The sequence below is a fragment of the Mustela lutreola genome, chromosome 12 (genome assembly GCF_030435805.1).
Source record: "Mustela lutreola isolate mMusLut2 chromosome 12, mMusLut2.pri, whole genome shotgun sequence".
NCBI classification, from domain to species: Eukaryota; Metazoa; Chordata; class Mammalia; order Carnivora; family Mustelidae; genus Mustela; species Mustela lutreola.
This window is the reverse complement of record NC_081301.1, coordinates 90,817,354-90,835,212: the sequence shown is the minus strand read 5'-3', so window position 1 is coordinate 90,835,212 and position 17,859 is coordinate 90,817,354. Positions and strand designations below refer to the sequence as shown.

The window sequence follows — 17,859 nt, the reverse complement described above, 5'->3', positions numbered from 1 at the left end:
GAGAGCCCGATGCGGGACTCGATCCCAGGACCCTGAGATCGTGACCTGAGCCGAAGGCAGCAGCCCAACCCACTGAACCACCCAGGCGCCCGATAAATCACTTTTCTCTGCCTCTATTGAAAATCCGATTTCAGAATGTGGTCCTTTTGTTCTGATGGGCTGTTTGCAAATTCGGGCCAACCCGCACAGCTCCTGGGATGGAGCCGGACCTGACAGGGAAGTTTCCATCTATCTCTGCGGCAAGTCTGCCTGCCCCAGGGTCCAGCGGAGGGACCACTCCCGGGGAGCTGACGTTAACTGTCTGAATATTCTGGGCTTGGAGTCTTCTTCAGCCCTGGCTTTGCTGCTACCCGCGTGGATTTTGGAAACTCTATCAACCTCACTGCAACTCCTTTTCCACGCCTGCCAAAATGCAGACAGCCCTGCTGCCCTGAGACGTTTTGCCGCAAGAAATAACCACACGGAAATCTCCCGAGCATATTCTTAATTACAATAAAGGTGTTAATAATGACCACTGCAGCCTCATATTTTACAGTAACCTTCTAAAATGGTTCTACTTCATTTTATTCACTTTGCAACTTCCTATTGTAACATAATTTCAAAGACAGAAAATGTACAAGAAGAATGCAAAGAACTCCTATGCGTCCTTTGACCCGATTTATTAATATTTTATCTTTGGCTACATTAGGCTCATTCATTAGGCTTGTACATTAGCTTTATCCTGCTCTCTCTGTATATAATGAGTGTTTGGTTTTTTTTTTTTGTCCAGTGTCATTGACCCTTAGAGTAGGCTGCAAAAATCACACCCATGACCTCATATGTAACACTTCAAGATGGATTTTCTAAGAACCAGAACATTCCCTCTGGGATCTGCATGGACCATCCCCTAGCCCCACCCCAGCCGGTGTAATAACCACACTTAGGTGTCATGTTTACTTGCTGATATTTAAATCACTGTCTTAAGAGGATGCTTCTTTTTCTCCGCTTATTGAAATAACAGACTCGCAAGGGCAAAGATTTAGAAAATAAATAAAGGCCCCGTTACCTTCTGAGGTTTCACCAAAAGGGCTGCTGTCTCCGAGGTGACCACATTAACAATAGTAGTTATGTCATCTTTGAACCGGTCGGAAAAACGAGTCCTCCGAAAATTGTCCCGTTTGTCCATGTTATGCACGTACTGCGCCATGCTTTTCACCTACAGAGGGGGCGGGGGAAACGCAGAAATTGGTGAACTGCCGGCACAGGGAGAAGGGGCGAAGACGTGAAGGAAAGCTCATGAACTGTGGACTTCCTAATGCTTTATCTGCCCGGGGGGTTGCCCAAGAAGACTCTGGACAAGAAATGCTCTTGAGACACAGAGGGTTACCATGGTGGCGGGAGTTGGGAAGGATGTCCTCCTCTTGAACCCAAGTCAGGGCGCTTCCTTCTTGCTGCTCATAAAGCCAGGGAGCTTCATCCTTTAGCTATAGTGTAGGAAGACTCCCCTTCCTCAACTACCCATGGGAAGGCGGAGCTAGATGGGGATCCGTCCCCTTCCGGGCCCTGCTTGGTGACGGCACCAACGAGTGACACAGAAGGAACTGTTTATGGTACAGTTTTTCATGTGAACTGAAGTCACTTCTGTCCCCAAAACCACAATGAGGAGAAGAGGGGACAAATACTTCTCTTGAGTTTCAAGCTGAAACAGGGAGCGCAGTTTTCAAAAAACAATTCTTTGTTAAGCTAGCTGGAAACTTAACCACTATTTGCAACACTGTCTCCAGGAGAAGTTATGTTTTGAATTCAGTAAGACTACTTTGCTTTATGTATCTGCTTAAAGTATCTATTTATTTATTTAAAGAAAATGTATTAAAAATATACAATATACAATAATACAGCACATTTAAAATCAAGATCATAAAAAATATATATAAAAAATAAAATCAAGATCATGTTTTGATTTTGGACACCTTCTTGAGGCCAGGAGATCTGGGAGTAATACAAGCCCCTTTGACATCATCTGAGGTCATGTCTCCTCAGGAACACTCTGATGGGCAAGACTAGGAGTTCTTACCCTTGGATGCCTAACGTCTAAGGCCATGTTCATGAATGTCCCTAGACTAGTCAGAGAGTCATGGCAGAAAGAAATGGCCTTAGGAGTTAACTGCCCACTTTTGCCTGAAGATGACCCTCTAGGCCAGGGCTGGCAGAAGCAGGGACAAAGCCAGTTATATGGAAAAAATGCTCTCCACTCCTATGATGGGAGCTGAAGTCACTATATGGGAGAATTTCCATGCACGACCAGCAGATTTCTGGTTCCAAGAATTCAGGGCCAACAATTTTCATTAGCATTGAGACAAGCAAAGATAACAAAAGAAAAAAAGAAAAAGAAAAAGAAAAAAGGAAAAAGAGAGAAGGTCACACAAGAAGAGGCTAACAGACAGGCTTTATGTGTTTTATGTTTTCAGATGATACCATGGCCAGCTCAGAGGAGACCCAAGAATGTAGGATTCTAAGCCCAGCGAAAGGACCAATGGACTCTCTTCACTGTGTAGGGTCCTGCCTGGTTCCGGACACACAGAGGAGTCTGTATCTCACAGAGTCTCACATACTTGGTGGGAGGGAGGATCAGGAGAAGGGATGCGGACTGGGCTCCAGTTTTTGTCTGACAAACATGTCTCTCTCACTAGGTTCCTATCAAAGGACCTACGGAAGACAAGGCCTCTTTGTTTCGAGCTGTCCCCATCCTGATTTTTCTTCTGGCGAACTTGCCCTACACCAGACTTCTAGAACTCACTGTTTTATCCGGCTCCTTCCTGCTGAGCTTGGCCATCCTACAGCCAAATAAATAATTCTCACAATCCCCTACTTCCAACTGATGGCCTCTTTCCAGACTCTAAAGTCACTTGCCAGCTACGTGTCCTTCGGCTCTTCAGAGAAGAACATCCAGTAGAAATAAATACTGTGGATCCTTGGTCAATTATTTGTACGTGGGGTGAGGCAGGAAAATTCTTTCCCCTCTACTGGCCTCCATGACCCGTCACAGCCGGGGTACCTCTTAAGAACCCCTTGGTGAAATACTTCATGTTCTGAGTAAACTAGGTCACCTATTTACCTGTGGGTCTGCCTCAGCACTTTCTAGAAGCACAAGCATTTATTCATTAGCGAGTATGAAATTGGCCTGAGGCCTGTGTCCAACAGCTCTGAGGACAAGTAGCTGCCCATCCTGTGCTCAGGCATTAGTACAATTGAAGGATGTTAAAGGGCCCAGGTTGTTGGCTGAGTCTAAGGAGAGTGTCTTTTCTTTCTTGCAGGCTTCTTGGGGGGAAACCCCCTATTTTTGTTTTTCAATAACTTCCAAAGCATCCGTAAGGCAAATGCACAAACAATGCATAGAGAACCATGCACTGCGTCTGAGTCTGGGGTAGGTTTCCTGCGCAAAGTTCTGGCTGGGGTGAAGACTTTCCATCTGACTCCGCCCCGGTGCCGAGATCCAACTTTGGGTGTTTTGTATTTAAAAATGGCGTTTTGTGTCAATCTCATGCCCTCGGGAAGCTGATCTCTATGGAGGACACCAGGAGGACACCTGTCAGGCCTCCTTGCCCTCGGGCTTCTGCTTGAAGTTGGCCAAGGGAGGCACCGGCAGGGAATGAGTGAGGGAGAGGGAGTCCACTCCGCTGCGCTCATCTGGGCCGCAGCAGGCTTCTGGCAGGGCCGACATTCTGTAGGACTCCGGCTCCTATGGGGGTGGGGGGGCTCCGCTCCGCCTCAACTTTCTCTAAATCCCAGTTACGCTCTTCCCCACCGCTCTGCAAAGGCTTTGCAGGCCATGATAAAATTCGTGATTTCCAGTACACCGGAAATCATGGATGGTTTTCCAAAGGAGACCGGCATGACCTGTGGTAAGAATCGGCAGCCCGGGGCAGAACGGATGGGCCGGAACAAAAAGACAGGCAGGTGGGCAAAAGGAGAAGTGACTTCGAGAAGCCTCCAAGAGAGGCTGGCAGGTGGCCAGGTGGGGAGTGGCAAAGTAAGGAGAAGGGAGGGGCGCGAGGTGTGTTTTCAAGGCAGCAGCCACAAGAGCGAGTGGAAGCCAGCAGAGGAGTGAGGCAGAGCTGGGTTTTGAGGAACAGTCCCAGGTTCTTAGCGGGAGCAACTCTGCAGATAAGACGTCAGTTCCTAAGGGGTGGGGGAGGGGAGGGTAACTTCGCGGCCTTTCGGCCACGGGCCGCGGGCCTCGCTGAGCGCAGACAGAAACGGGCAAGAATCTCACCAGAAGCTCGAAGAAGAACCAGGCGTACTTAAAGACGGTTTCTCTCACCATCCCGGTGCTGACCACCATCTGCAGGGCGAGCTCCTCGTGGAAATGCTGGGCGACAAGGACAAAAACCAGTCCGAGAAGGCAGGGGCTCTCGACACCCTCATGCCCTCTGTTTTGTACCAATGGTTACTTCCTGGCATGGGCATCCCCGCTGTCCCGGACCCCGGCTGGATGGCAAAGTCAATGCCAGAGGTTAACTGAGGGGTAGGACCTTCCAAATGGGTTGGAGAAGGTCGTTGGTGGCATCAGGTAAGAGGGTTGGTTTGAAGGGACGGTCTCAGCCTGGGAGAAACTCTGCATTCTGGGGGAGCAGTCCGAACTGGGCTTCTTCCTTCCCCCCAGGCCCTGCTGCAAACCCTCTGCGTGACCCCTGGAAGCCGTTCCTCTTTCAGCCCTCCATTTTCTCGTCTGTGAAATCTAGTGGTTTCAATGTGGTAGCCATGTGGTAGCAATGGTGGTCAAAACGGACAGTGGATCTGGATCCCCTAGGGGGACTGTGAAGACACTCAGACTGCTGGGTCTGCCCTCATAGGTTTGGATTTGGATTTGGTGGGTTTCAGGTAGAGCCTGAGAATTCACGTTTCTACCAAGTTCCCAGGTGCTGGTGACGCCATTGGCGTAGGGACCTCCGTTAGAGAATCGATGTCTCCGTGATTTCTAAACTGCCTCCCGGATAGGACAGTTCTTGGTTTTTTTAATCCCACTACAGCACGGCGGGGAACATGATGGGCTGATGGGCAGATCCTTTCCATTACAGTGGTAGCAGCCTGAATTTCCAACTTCTCAACCCCTTCTGTCCCAGGGTCAGATTCTGGAAGCTTACTCAGTCAGCTCTGCTTTACGCCTACACTTCCCTGCAAGTTATCCAACTGCTTGAGAGCAAACATAGCAGGTGGTGACTTTTGCATCTTTTGTACATTTCCTGTTCCCTGGTTTATCTGGCTACTTATACTCTTGACAACAGGTTTGCTGGGGAAGAAGCTCAAGACTGAAGGTAGGGCCGCCAGCTCCTCTCAGTTTGCCTGGGACTGCCTCGGTGTGAAAACAGAAAAGCCCTGCATCCCAGCGAGCCTTTGGTCCTGAGCAAACAGGGATGGGTGATCGCCTTAACTAATGGCAAAAAGAATGCCTGGGTGTTTGTGGGTATCATTAATCTGCTGACCATAAAGCCTAGAATAAATACAGATGAACTAATTTATTTATTGTTCTGTGGGTAAAAGAACTAAAACTATTTGAACATCCTCATACCACACCCTAAGCCACTGGCACATACAGCAGTTAAGTCTCAAACTCAACCCCTCAAACAAAAACTGATTACAGCAAAGACTGTCCTTGATATGCCTTGACGGTGTGCACGCTGTACAGCGTGTCTGCAGCTCATTTCACTGTCTTATGCACATGATAATTGCAGACTTACTAAGCCGTGCTAAAAGGATACAAATGGAAACTCTACGTGCAGATCTCTGGGTGTTCTAACTATTTAAGCTTCAGCCGGTTAACGACGATGAATCCAAAATGCTAAAGTGTTTCAGCATGTCAGAAGGTTCGCAGACCTTCTGCCAGCTGAGTCAAACCTTTATAACCTTCGGACACAGAAACACATTTGTCTGCTGTCCAGAGCCGTCCATGAAGCTCACCGGCCTGGAAGCGGTGGGAGGCGGATTGTCAACCCAGCAGGTGGTCTGCGTGTGCCGGTGACGTAAGTCAGCTACTCGGGGAGCTTGCCCTTGTAGGAAAGCCTCACGCCACTGGCTTCAAAGGTAACCTCTGGGAAATAGGTCAGTTTGACTGCCAGAGTCTTAGAGATTAGAGGAAGATAAGCTGCTTCTTAAAGTAATTTATGTTGCTTACCAGGCAACATTATTACAAGAACACCTTGCTCCGGAGGTTAGAGAGGAGAGCCAAGCAGCTAAAATCCTTTTTGCTGAGCTAGTGAACAAACAGTCTAAACTTCCCTCTGAGATGAAACAATTCTCTTCTCATCATTGAGAACAAAATCAAAACAAGGCAATGGGAAAGCCAAGTGCCATTGTTTGTTGCAGGAGGCGAGGCTGTAGGCAAACTGTGGCTTTCAAAAGAAGGTCGAATGGTTCGTGGAACCAGTTCCTGCCAAGCCCAAGGTCGAGTTTGAGGGTAAGTGAAATATCTTCAGCACCTCGCCTGATCTTCTTTCACTTTTTTAAAAATTAATTCCCTGTATCCCTCCCCAGAGGGTGCCCTGGGCCCGGATCACTGAGAAGTCAGCACCCTCAGACCCCCGCAGGACACCCCCATGCCTGATCTTTCCCTCACTTGGTGCACAGCGAGCTGAGCTGAGGTTCGCTCCCCCCCTGGCATGTTTAATAAACATTCCCTGTGGCGTCAGCTGTTGCAAATGGCTTCCCATGTTATCCTTCCACTCAGAGTATTTACATTTTAATAAGGATCTGGAAAGACTCTTGAGACCTTAACTTCAGTCACTGCTCTCAGGGAGCAATCCTCGGGTGTCTGGCAGAGAAAAAACTGAAGCGAGACACCCCGGGCCCTCAGACCACACAGGCCATGGCGATGACTGGAGAATTCTGCTATTATCAGATATTCTGGTGAGCAGCTTGTAACGTCTCCCAGCTCCTAACTAAAGCTGATTAGAATGAATTTGGAGGAAAGCCTGTCAGGTCACCTGATGGAGGACTGAAATAAATGATACCCAGTCATTGCCTTTCGCTTTTGCTGAGGATGAACTGTTCCCAGCCCACGTTCGACTGAAGAAGAAAGGAAGCCAGGCATTCTCTGACTGATCGCTGGACGAGCATCCCCTGGGAACTTGTTACAAATGCAAAATCTCAGGCCCAGCTTCGGAGCTATTGCATCAGAAACTCGGGGGGGGGGGGTAGGGTCCAGCTATGGGTTTTAATGAGCCCTCCCGGGACTTTGGGTGCATGGTAAGTTGGACCACCCTTCGGGAACAGGAATCACTTGGTCAAAAAAATGGATGACAAGGAACAGAGCTACTGAAGTGTGTGTGTGTGTGTGTGTGTGTGTGTGTGTGTGTGTGTGTGTGTGTTGGTGGGGGCGGGGAAAGGAGACAGAAGAGCCTTCTGACGGTGTCTGTTATCAATCACAATGAGAACAACAAGCAAATTGTCCTCACACTCAGTACCTTTTTGCTGGCCGGCCTCGGGGCTGTGGTCGAGCCTGGGACCTCGTTATTGGCTGAACAATAGTAGGACATCCGATTGCAGCTGCGATCTGAGTTCTGAAATACACAACCCATGACACATCCGCCAGTCGACATCAGTCCCCTTAGAAGCTGAGCCCGTGGCCTGAAACTCACACCCTCAATGTTCACTTATAACCTATTTCTTACTTTTTTTTTTGGTTGTTTTTTTTTTTTTTTTTTCTGGTTACAAAGGTAAAGCACTGATCACAAATGAATACAAAACAAAGCAAAGGATATAAAGTCACAGCACATTCTACTTGCTCCTGACACAATCCCTGTTAGTGGTTTCATGTGTAGAACAACAACCCATAGTTGCGAACCTAGTCAGGATTATCCTATGGTCTTGATGATAGCAGGAATTTGAGAAAGAAGACAGAGGATCATCAGGGAAGGGAGGGAAAAATGGAACAAGATGAAACCGGAGAGGGAGACACACCATAAGAGACTTAATCTCAAGAAACAAATTTGAGGGTTGCTGGAGGGTAGGGCAGAGGAGGGATAGGGTGGCTGGGGATGGACCCTGGGCAGGGAAGTGTTGCAACGAGCACAGGTATTATAGAAGACTGAGGAAGCACAGGCCTGCACCCCTGAAACAAATGATACATTATATGTTAATTAAAAAAAAAAAAACCTAGTTAGGGACGGGGGTGCTGAAGTCTCTTGTATATTCTGACTTTTGGGGGGAGGTGGGGAGCATAAAACAAAATGTGGGAACAGCGCCTCTCTGTGGGCTAGGATGGTACTCTCCTGGGCTCCCAAACACTGTATTTAAAAAATTGCCAAAAAACCACTGTGGACAAATGCTCTCCCCTTTCTACAAAACAGTTAGATAATTCTTAACCCCATCCACGAAGAAATTTAGTATTTTCACTTTTCTTAAAGGAAACCAGAACGATCAAGGCTGTGAATAATAGAGACAGGCCACATGTCCCGGGAAATCGGGAAATGTCATTGCTTACAGAGGGACCTTACGTATGAGGTCGTACTGGGGTGCGCTGGCAAACGTTTAGCAAACAGCTCTTGGGTGGAGGACCTGATTTGCAATATTTAGTTCTGTACCTTAAATGCTTTCATCACGACAGACTGCAAGTTCAGATGATGTCACTGGACACGGTGTTGGGAAGAAATACACACCAGCGAACCATTATAGAGTACTTCCACCATACAGATACAAGAGACACAAAAAACCCTCAAGAACACAGATAAAAGAGTAAAATGTAGTAAACTAGCAAGGAAGGGATAGTGTCTGAGTACTGTCTTTCTAAAGCGGAGTAATTTCGGAGTTATGGACAAGTTGCAAAGGTGATCGAGAGTTCTTGCACAGCTTCTTTCTCCAGTTCCTCTTGATGTTAACATCTGACATCACTCTGGTACCTTTGTCAAAATTAAAAAATTATCATTGGCTCCTTACTAGCAACTAAACCACCGATGTAGATTTTACTAGGTTTCCACTGAGGTCCAGTTTCAGCTTCAAGATACAGTCCAAGATACCACAGTGCATTTAGATTATTTTAAATTCAATATAACTTGTTATTTTATATAATTTCATTTTTTAATAGCGTCTAACAACCGGCTCAGAAAATTTAAGTGACCAGCTCTCAGAAACTGGTAGGAGCCGGCTCCAGCCCTGCCGTGCGTTGATTCTGTAAGTCAAAAACGCCGGGGTAGGAACAATTTCGTAAGGTGCGTACACACTCTAGATTGTCAGAATCTCCAGTGGCGGGTCCATAGATGATCCTTAAATCCATCCAGGGTTCAGAAACTCTATGGAGATGAGCAACGAGAGCCCCAGGGCAGGAGCGGACTCGCCCGGGATCACACAGTGGGGTGGTGGTAGAGTCCTGACCCAACCCCGGGGGTCTCCAACCAATTTTAGAGACCGGGGTCTCCAAATTCCTTTTTCTTACAATATACTGTCTCAAGTAGGTGGATTTTGTAAGAGAAATTATGTCAAAACTTAGAGAGTATGATTTATCATACTCAGGGGAAACAATATTACTCTAGAAGTTTAGTCACAGGGGCCACAGGTAACTGGAAAGAAAATTCAGATGAAGAATTTACGGCAGCTTTGTGCTGGGTCAATTTTATAGTGTATGGTTATATCACAAGCTCGAAATAAATTTTCAAATGAGACACACTCTACCAAAATCTGACCAGGATCCCTCCAAAGTGTCGAGGTCATCAAAAACAAGGGAAGTCTATGAAATTGTCACCACCAAGTGGAAACTAAGGAGACAGGACGATAAAATGTAATGTGGTATTTTGGCTGGGATCCTGAAACTGAAAAAGGACATGAGGGAAAAATGGAGGAAATCTGAATAAAATATGAACTTGGGTTAATAATGATCACAGACCGATATTAGTTCATGAATTGGAACATATGTACCATTCTAATGTAAAATGGTAATAACAGACGAGGCATGACAGATACACAAGCTTTCTGTACTCTATTCACGATAATTCCATAAATCTGCAACTGTTTTAAAATAAAAAGAATATTTATCAAGAAAAAGCAAAGATGGAGTGCCTGGGTGGCTCAGTGGGTTAAGCCTCTGTCTTCGGCTCAGGTCATGGTCTTGGGGTCCTAGGATCGAGCCCTGCCTGGGGCTCTCTGCTCAACAGGGAGCCTGCTTCCCCCTCTCTCTGCCTGCTTCTCTGCCTACTTGTGATCTCTCTCTGTCAAATAAATAAATAAAATATTTTTAAAAAAAGAAAGAAAAAGAAAAGAATTCATGGAAGAAAAACATTATAGCCTAAGTCATCAACATCTCTGATCTGTTTTTGTTTATAAAACCTGGCTTTGCAGGGTGCCTGGGTGGCTCAGTGGGTTAAGCCTCTGCCTTCGGCTCAGGTCATGATCCCAGGGTCCTCGGGTCGAGTCCCACATCGGGCTCTCTGCTCAGCAGGGAGCCTGCTTCCTCCTCTCTCTCTGCCTGCCTCTCTGCTTACCTGTGATCTCTGTCTGTCAAATAAATATATAAAATCTTTAAAAAAAACAAACCTGGCTTTGCTCTGGGGATTACTCTATGGTATAATTAATCTATGGATGTTAACGAATGTTAAAGGGCAGGTATTAAAAAGTTAATAAAACGAAATAAAAAACAACTGTTCCAAGGCATAAAAAAAAAAAAAAAAAGCAGTTAAAGCTACATTGTTTCCCTTGAAAACAGACTCCAAGTGGCTCAATCAGCCGTGCTCTAAAAACTTCCCAACCACAGACTAACGGAGCAGATCAAATGCCAGTCTTGCCCCTGCCTCTTTCCAGAACGGTCTCAATCATGTCAAAACCTGAAGCATGAGAACATGTGACCAGCAGAACTGTGGCCCCAGCTGTGGTCCGTTTTGTGTTGTTTCTCTAAGTTTTCGCTAAAACTAAAAAAGCTCAGGTGCCTGGGTGGCTCTGTGGATTAAACCACTGCCTTCGGCTCAGGTCATGATCCTGGAGTTCTGGGATCGAGCCCCGCAACGGGCTTCCCTTGCTCTGCAGGGAGCCTGCTTCTCTCCTCCCTCTGCCTCTCCCCCTGCTTGTGTGCATGCTCTTTCTTTCTCTCTCTCTCTGTCAAATAAACAAATAAAATTTTTTAAAAAATAAAATAAAATAAAACTAAAAAAGCTCGTGTTGCGCTCCTGGCTCTGGCATCTCCCGTACCTTCGCAGCCATGATGTGCTTTACCTCCTGGTCGGCCGCGCAGTGTGTCCCCGCGAGGTCCGGGTTACTGCTGCTCATCACCCGGGCCTGCAGCAGCTTCGAGCTCACGGCGGCCGCGGACGTGCGTCCGTACGTGTGGTAGCGCGGGTCAGGGAGGGCGGCGGTCCCACCTGCACCCCACCAGGCCCAGACATGTCAACAGAAAGAGGGGATCCGCGTCACTGAACCGTGCTGGGGATGGAACTGAAGAGGGACAGGGTGGGGAGGGGAACAAAAACCCACCTGAGCACATCTCGGAATTAGGGTCTTATCATCAAAGGCCTAGCGAAGGTCAGAGGAGCATGGCTTTGGGGGTAAGGAGATGAGGGCGAGGCTCCAGGGAGGGGTGAGGACTGTGGTAGCGGGAAACACCTGCCTCATCGGAAGGGGGGGGGGGCGGCTACGAAGCTTCAGCCTCTTAGGGCCCCAGGGAAACAGCCCCCAGGGTGGCCCGAGCTGCAGCTTGCTCCAGACAAGCTGGAAATGGGGACTTCTAAATTTATTAATATTTAAATTAAGACAACTTTATAAGTCATGCAAGATTTTCTGAGATAGGAGAATCCAAGGATAAGTATATGTTATACATCATTTCTCACTTTTCAATAGGTGTATGTCTTCTGAAGTGATTATACAAGTTCTTTAAAAACTCAGCTGAAATTATAGGTTTTCTGGGGCATCTGGGTGGCTCATTCGGTTAAGCGTCTGCCTTTGGCTCAGGTCACGATCCCGGGGTCTTGGGATTGAGCTCGGAGTTGGGCTCCCTGCTCAGCGGGGAGTCTGCTTCTCCCTTTCCCTCTGCACCCATCCCTACTCTTGCTCGCTCTCTCTCCACTTTTGCTCTCTCCCAGATAAACAAAATCTTAAAAAAAAAAAAAAAATACAGGTTTATTTGTAATGACGTTGCATGGACTAATAAAAAGGGCAAGTTTCTTCGTTAGAACCTTGAATTTTGTAAACTTGTTGATGCTCTTTTTTACCTCCTGCTGACTGGAAGTATCATGGGAGGACTACCTCTGTACGTAGCTGGGAAGGATGGAGAGATGCCCTGTTATTATTTCAGAAGTTGAGTTTGGGGGAAATGGGGAAAGGGAGTTAGCTTTTCATCCCGAAAACTGGAGGAACCGGTGCTCACCACTACGCTGGGATATTTGTTTTCCTTCGTCATTCTTATCCTAGCATCCCAGACAACTGTTGTCTCCACTTTTTAAAATAAAAATCCTCACCCAAATCAAATTACCCACTGGGTTATCACAGAGGCAGAAAAAAACCCCAAGTCCTTCAGGTATAAAAAGAGGGAGGGGTGCCTGGGTGGCTCAGTTAAGCGTCCAACTCTAGATTTCTGCTCAGGTCGTGATCACAGGATCCTGGGACGGAGCTCTGGGTGTTGGGCTCCGTGCTCAGCAGGGAGCCTGCTTGAACCTCCTTCTCTCTCCCTCTGCCCCTGCCCGTGCTCATGCACTCCGTCCCTCTAAAATAAATGAATCAATCTTAAAAAGGGGGGGTGGAAGGGAGGCAGCAAGAAAGCGAGTCAGAAAATAAAAACTAGAAACAAATTTTCTAATTTCGGCATTCGCATAAGTTTGGTCTCACCAATACAAAAATAAATTAAAAATTAATAAAATCAATTTTAACTGAAAAAAATCAAACATATAATTTAACTTTGGGCTTTTTATGATATTTTGAATCACCGGGTAGCAGGCCAGGCGCAGGGTCCCACCCACCAGGCACCCATGGCCGGGGTGGGGGTGGGGGGGGCAACCCTACCTGACTTGGGTGGGTCCCTGGGCGGCTCCGGCAGGCGGAAGACGTAGTGCACGTAGGAGGCCAGCAGGCAGTTCCTCCCATGCTGGTCCTTGGCCAGGTCGTTGCTGTTGTGCAGACTGTTGGCTATGGCCACCACAGACTCAAACGCAAACTGGGAGAAGTTGGCTGAGGAACCAAGAGAAAGACAGGCAGCCTCACAACTGGTCCCGAGGGAACCCGAGCTAGAATGTTCTCTGGGGCAGCATCAAGGAGTCCTCAGAGCGGACCTGCTGAACCAGGCTGGGCAAGACGGCGGCCAGGGCAGGGTGAGTGGTTGTGGGGACAACTCCTCCATCCCAGCTCTGCTAACTGCAAACCACGTCACCTCTCCCCCTTCCTCAGCCTCCTCTGGAGAGCACTGTGGGTCTTCACCGCAAAGACAGGAGACCATCAAGGCAGCCTCCCCACCACCACCGAGCCGTGATCGCAAGATGCCCTGGTGATTCTCACACGCCCTCCTGTCTGAGATGTGTCCTTGCGCCATGCAGTTTCTTGGCATATAGATTAATCTGGAAAAGTAGCTGTGCCGTGCTCTCCTCCACGTGGGTCTGCACAAACTGACTGATTTACCGTGTACGGTCTTGTTCAGGAGCTCCCAGCCCTCCACAGTTTGGCTTCACCTCGTTACCCAAACTTGTTACCCTTCTTTCCTGCTCCAATTCAACTTCCTTTAAAATGAGGCAATTGTCCTGTCCCCATCACGTGTCTGCTCTGTCTCAGCTCTGCAATTTTTCGCATGTTGTTGTTCTTAGCTAGAAAGCCCTCTGTGCTCCCGCCAGCAAAATCCCACCAATTCTTCACTGCTGGGCCCCATCCACCTCCTCCATGAAGCCTCGGACATGACTCGGCACAAGGCTTCAGGGATGCCAAGACTCAAAGTTCTTTGGCTGCTCCCGGTGGTCACCTCTGTCTCCCTGAGCAGGCTTCCAGCCTCTGGGGAGAAGCGTATTTCTCCCTTCTTCTTGTCTCCACCCCTGTGATGACCAGAGCACCTGACATATTCTGAATAAATGCTTCTATGTTAAGTGCCTCCACCTAGTTGGTGGCTGTCGCCCCAGGACGGGTGGCAACTTGCTACAAAGAAGCAGCTTAAAACCTAGGAATGAATGGTTTGTCTACTGCACAGGTCTGTGTGCGAGTGCAAATATGTGGGGGCATGGGAAGGAATCTGGGAATGGTGGAGCTAGCTACTCAGCAGGGCTCTAGCTGGAGAGGCAACGGATGCAGAGAGGAAACGCTGGTCTGCAACACAGGATACCTTAACTGTGGCACCATGAGAGACGCATCTCAGGACACGGCGTGAGCTAGGGATTCGGAGGTCCTCTTCTCCCCTGGCTCTGAAGGCTGCCCAGCGTGTGCCAGGCTCTGAGTGCCCCATTGTGTGAGTCACTTCTCTTCTGACACTCCCAGGAAGGTGTCTTTTGATACCATTTTCAGAACCCCTTCTGTTCTGAACCAGACACTCCGGGTTTCTGCGCTTGCCCTGCACATCTGACTATCCCTATGTGGGCCCCTTGTCCCCCACCCATCCTTCAAAGCTATCTCAAATACCTCTGTCTTCCTCCTGGGGGCCTCCTTCGTCCTCCCAGATTGAGGTTCTCACTTCCCCCCCAATATTTAGCTGTGTCCTTTAGAGGACGGTCCTGCGCTGATGCTCTTTGCTCAGTTTCAAGTTCTCTGAGGTCCCACAGGCTCTCAACTGTTACTGCCAAGCCCACAAGACGTAGCAGAGCCCTGGGAGCAGGGCTCTGAAATGTCCAAAAGACATCTGCAAGTCTGGGGAGCTCAAGAGGACATCAGCCCAGCTGAAAACAGCGGCCAACAAAGGCGCCCCACCGCCTGGCCTTCTCCTGCAGGAGTCGGGAGGACCACTGGACCCAGGTCTTACGTGCCATTGTCTCCAAGAGAAGTCTTACACGTTGTATTCAAATAGTGGTAATTTGTGCCAAGTCAGCATTTAAAATATACTTTCGGAAAGTGGATGAGTGGTTGTCAGGGGCTGAGGGGAAGGGAGAATGGGGGGGGGGCAGCTGCCAAAGGGCACGGGTTTCAGTTCGGGCTGATGAAAATCTCCTGGAACTGGAGACCAGTGATAGTTGCCCAGCCATGAGATGGGCTAAAAGCTAATGAATTGTACACGTTGGTGGATTTTAGGGTATGTGTTTTATAGCTCAATTAAAGAAGTGATCCCACTGAGTTTCCATTTAGAGAGTTCCTCTGCCGCCATTTAATACGAGCTGTCTTACTTCCTTAAAAACATCGTATTTCCTTGTCGGTCAAGAAAATAAAAATATCCCAGTGTCCAAATAAATCCATCCATTACCAGGAATGGACTTGGAACGATCACCTCTAATCATTCAATACACCTATTTTTGAAAACTATCATTTTAAGCATCCTAAATTAATCTGTTTTTTATTCAATGTCCAGGAAGTCTCAAAAAAAAAAAAAAATTACCCCTGGTCTTGGCTTCCCTTGGACTCACATCATCGATAGAAAGGAAGATCCCACTGTCCCCATTCTAAGGATTTCTGGAAAGTCACGGGTCATGCAAGGCGCCGCCTGCCCGTCCGGCCCCGCCCCAGCCCCGCGGGCCCCACCTGTCTGGCCAGCGATGACCATGGGCTGCACGGACAGCTGGAAGAGCTTGTCCAGCACCAGGTGCAGGAAGAGCACCAGCGGCTCTAGGCGGGAGGAGTTCAGGCAGATGAGGCTGAGCTTCAGCTCGTGTTCCAGCGCCATCTCGCTGATCTTCTGGTCCAGCACTCGGATGGGGAAGGTCACCTGGTTCTCCAGGGAGTGGCAGAGGGTGAAGAACTTCTCCAGGTGGTTGTCCTGGGAAGACAGACAGCAGGCATCCTGGGGCGGACCCCATCCACGCTCCACGGGGGGGCTCATGAGCCAAAGCTCTGGGACCCGGAGGTTTCAGACCGAGGCTACGGATGCCTCAGAAGAGCAGCGGGCACAGAACAGAACCTCTTGATGACTAGTAACTGAAGAAAATAGAATTTGGCCTCGGATCTGATCTGGTTGTGGGCAGAGGCGAGCGCACTTGGTTAAACACACAGCCAAAATGGGGTCTGAACAGATGGAAAGTGCAGACAGAAAAGGAAGGAATGGAGAACTGGGAAAAAACAAAAAACAAAAAACAAAACAAAATCACAAAGCGGGGAAAAATGGCCGATTGACAGCGGGGAGTGAGGCAGCAGCAGGAAAAGGTTGCTCATGGTGCCCCTCGCATGGTTTCTCAGCCCAAAGGGCAGATACTGCATTCCTTCATCCAGGCACTTGACATTTTTAGGAGGTCTCTCCCTTTAAATGACCAGTAAAACCTGAACAGGCCTGTAAGCCTCCAGGATGCAGTGAAGGTGGTTTCTTGTTTTATCCATGCACGAACTCTGTCACTGGTCCTCTACTGGCCTGTCCACAGACGGTTCTCTGCTGCACCCCCTTCTTCTTACGAGCCCTCTGCCTCTGATCTGAAGAGGACGCTGATATGTTCCTTACCTGGGTGTGGACAGAAGAAACAGCCTGCACTTCAATATTAAATACTCCCTTGTGTCCTTCAGCCCATTTAATGGGGGGAGTCTGTGAAGGGACTTTCTGTGTTGAAGGGAAAAGAAAAAAAACAATTAGCAATCCAATCCCCTTTTCTGGTTATAGACTAGCAGAGCGAGGCAGCGTGAGTGTGAATGTCAGGGTTACGCAGGTGTCTCCCTCCCTGGAAGCCAGAGAACTAGCCGAGGAGTCAGGGGTCCAACACTCGGGTTCAGTTTTTCACCGAACGAGTTGTTGTTACTTTGACGAGTCGAATGAACTCTCATTTGCTTATACAGATGGGAGGGGTCTGAAATGAGTGATGGATCCTAAGCTCCCATCCAGCATTGAGGACCCTGGATTCTAGGGGTGGGAATAAAATCATATTGCATTGGGGATGCCTGGGTGGTTCCGTGGGCTAAGCCTCTGCCTTCAGCTCAGGTCATGATCTCAGGGTCCTGGGATCGAGCCCCACATTGGGCTCTCTGCTCAGCGGGGAGCCTGCTTCCTCCTCTCTCTCTGCCTGCCTCTCTGCCTACTTGTGATCTCTCTCTCTCTCTCTCTGTTAAATAAATAAATAAAATCTTTTTTTTTTTTTTTTAAAGTCATATTGGGGCACCTGCGTGGCTCAGTGGGTTAAAGCCCTTGCCTTCAGCTCAGGTCATGATCCCAGGGTCCTGGGATCAAGTCCCGCATCGGGCTCTCTGCTCAGCAAGGAGCCTGCTTCCCTTCCTCTCTCTCTGCCTGCCTCTCTGCCTACTTGTGATCTCTGTCAAATAAATAAATAAAATCTTTAAAAAAAAAAAACAGTCATATTGCAGTGATTTCCCCATTAATCAGGAACGTCGAGACAAAGTGTAGAATATCTTACGAGACATGAAACTTTAATGCCTTGGAGATCCCGAAGTCACTTTCTCTTTTAACAAAAGGTTTCCAGAGAGCAGTCCCAAAGGCTTCTGCATTCAGTACTTAAAATGACTCTTTCATACCATTTATATGTTGGTGGTTCTGCAGTCCTTGGGGACCATTTCTGGCCTTAAATCCCCACCAGAATAGTCATCCTCTAGAGACACCATCATACAGCCCTGCAAGAGAACGGTGTAGCCTGACCCGGCCACGGGAGTGTGGGCACCTCTTGCACGCTAGTGAAAGGAAGCACGCTGTCCTCTCAGGAGTGGGAAGAGTGCCTGGTGTGTGAACTTCTGGAACTCTCCAAGACAGAGTCACAGACGGGGGCCCAATGCTAGATCCAGCCTCCAGACAGTTCTGTGTGGCCCAGGGCTGGAAACATTTTCAACTAGCAGCCAACATTTGAAAGTCAAGAAATTTCACAT

At 48.3% G+C, this 17,859-nt stretch overlaps 1 protein-coding gene across 3 annotated transcripts in view; it reads right to left on the bottom strand.

Moving 5' to 3' along the window:
* Window positions 1–17,859, bottom strand: part of DOCK8 (dedicator of cytokinesis 8) — a 209,058-nt gene that overhangs the window by 64,682 nt on the left and 126,517 nt on the right. For 2 of the 3 annotated variants that reach the window (XM_059142619.1, XM_059142621.1), the window contains 7 exons: window positions 16,496–16,591; window positions 15,589–15,823; window positions 12,952–13,116; window positions 11,149–11,318; window positions 7,440–7,535; window positions 4,253–4,348; window positions 1,046–1,195 (listed from right to left, as the gene is read on the bottom strand). In XM_059142619.1, the coding sequence (XP_058998602.1) occupies window positions 1,046–1,195; window positions 4,253–4,348; window positions 7,440–7,535; window positions 11,149–11,318; window positions 12,952–13,116; window positions 15,589–15,823; window positions 16,496–16,591 (1,008 nt within the window). The remainder of the gene's footprint in view (window positions 1–1,045; window positions 1,196–4,252; window positions 4,349–7,439; window positions 7,536–11,148; window positions 11,319–12,951; window positions 13,117–15,588; window positions 15,824–16,495; window positions 16,592–17,859) is intronic. The other variant, XM_059142620.1, reaches the window with a different exon arrangement.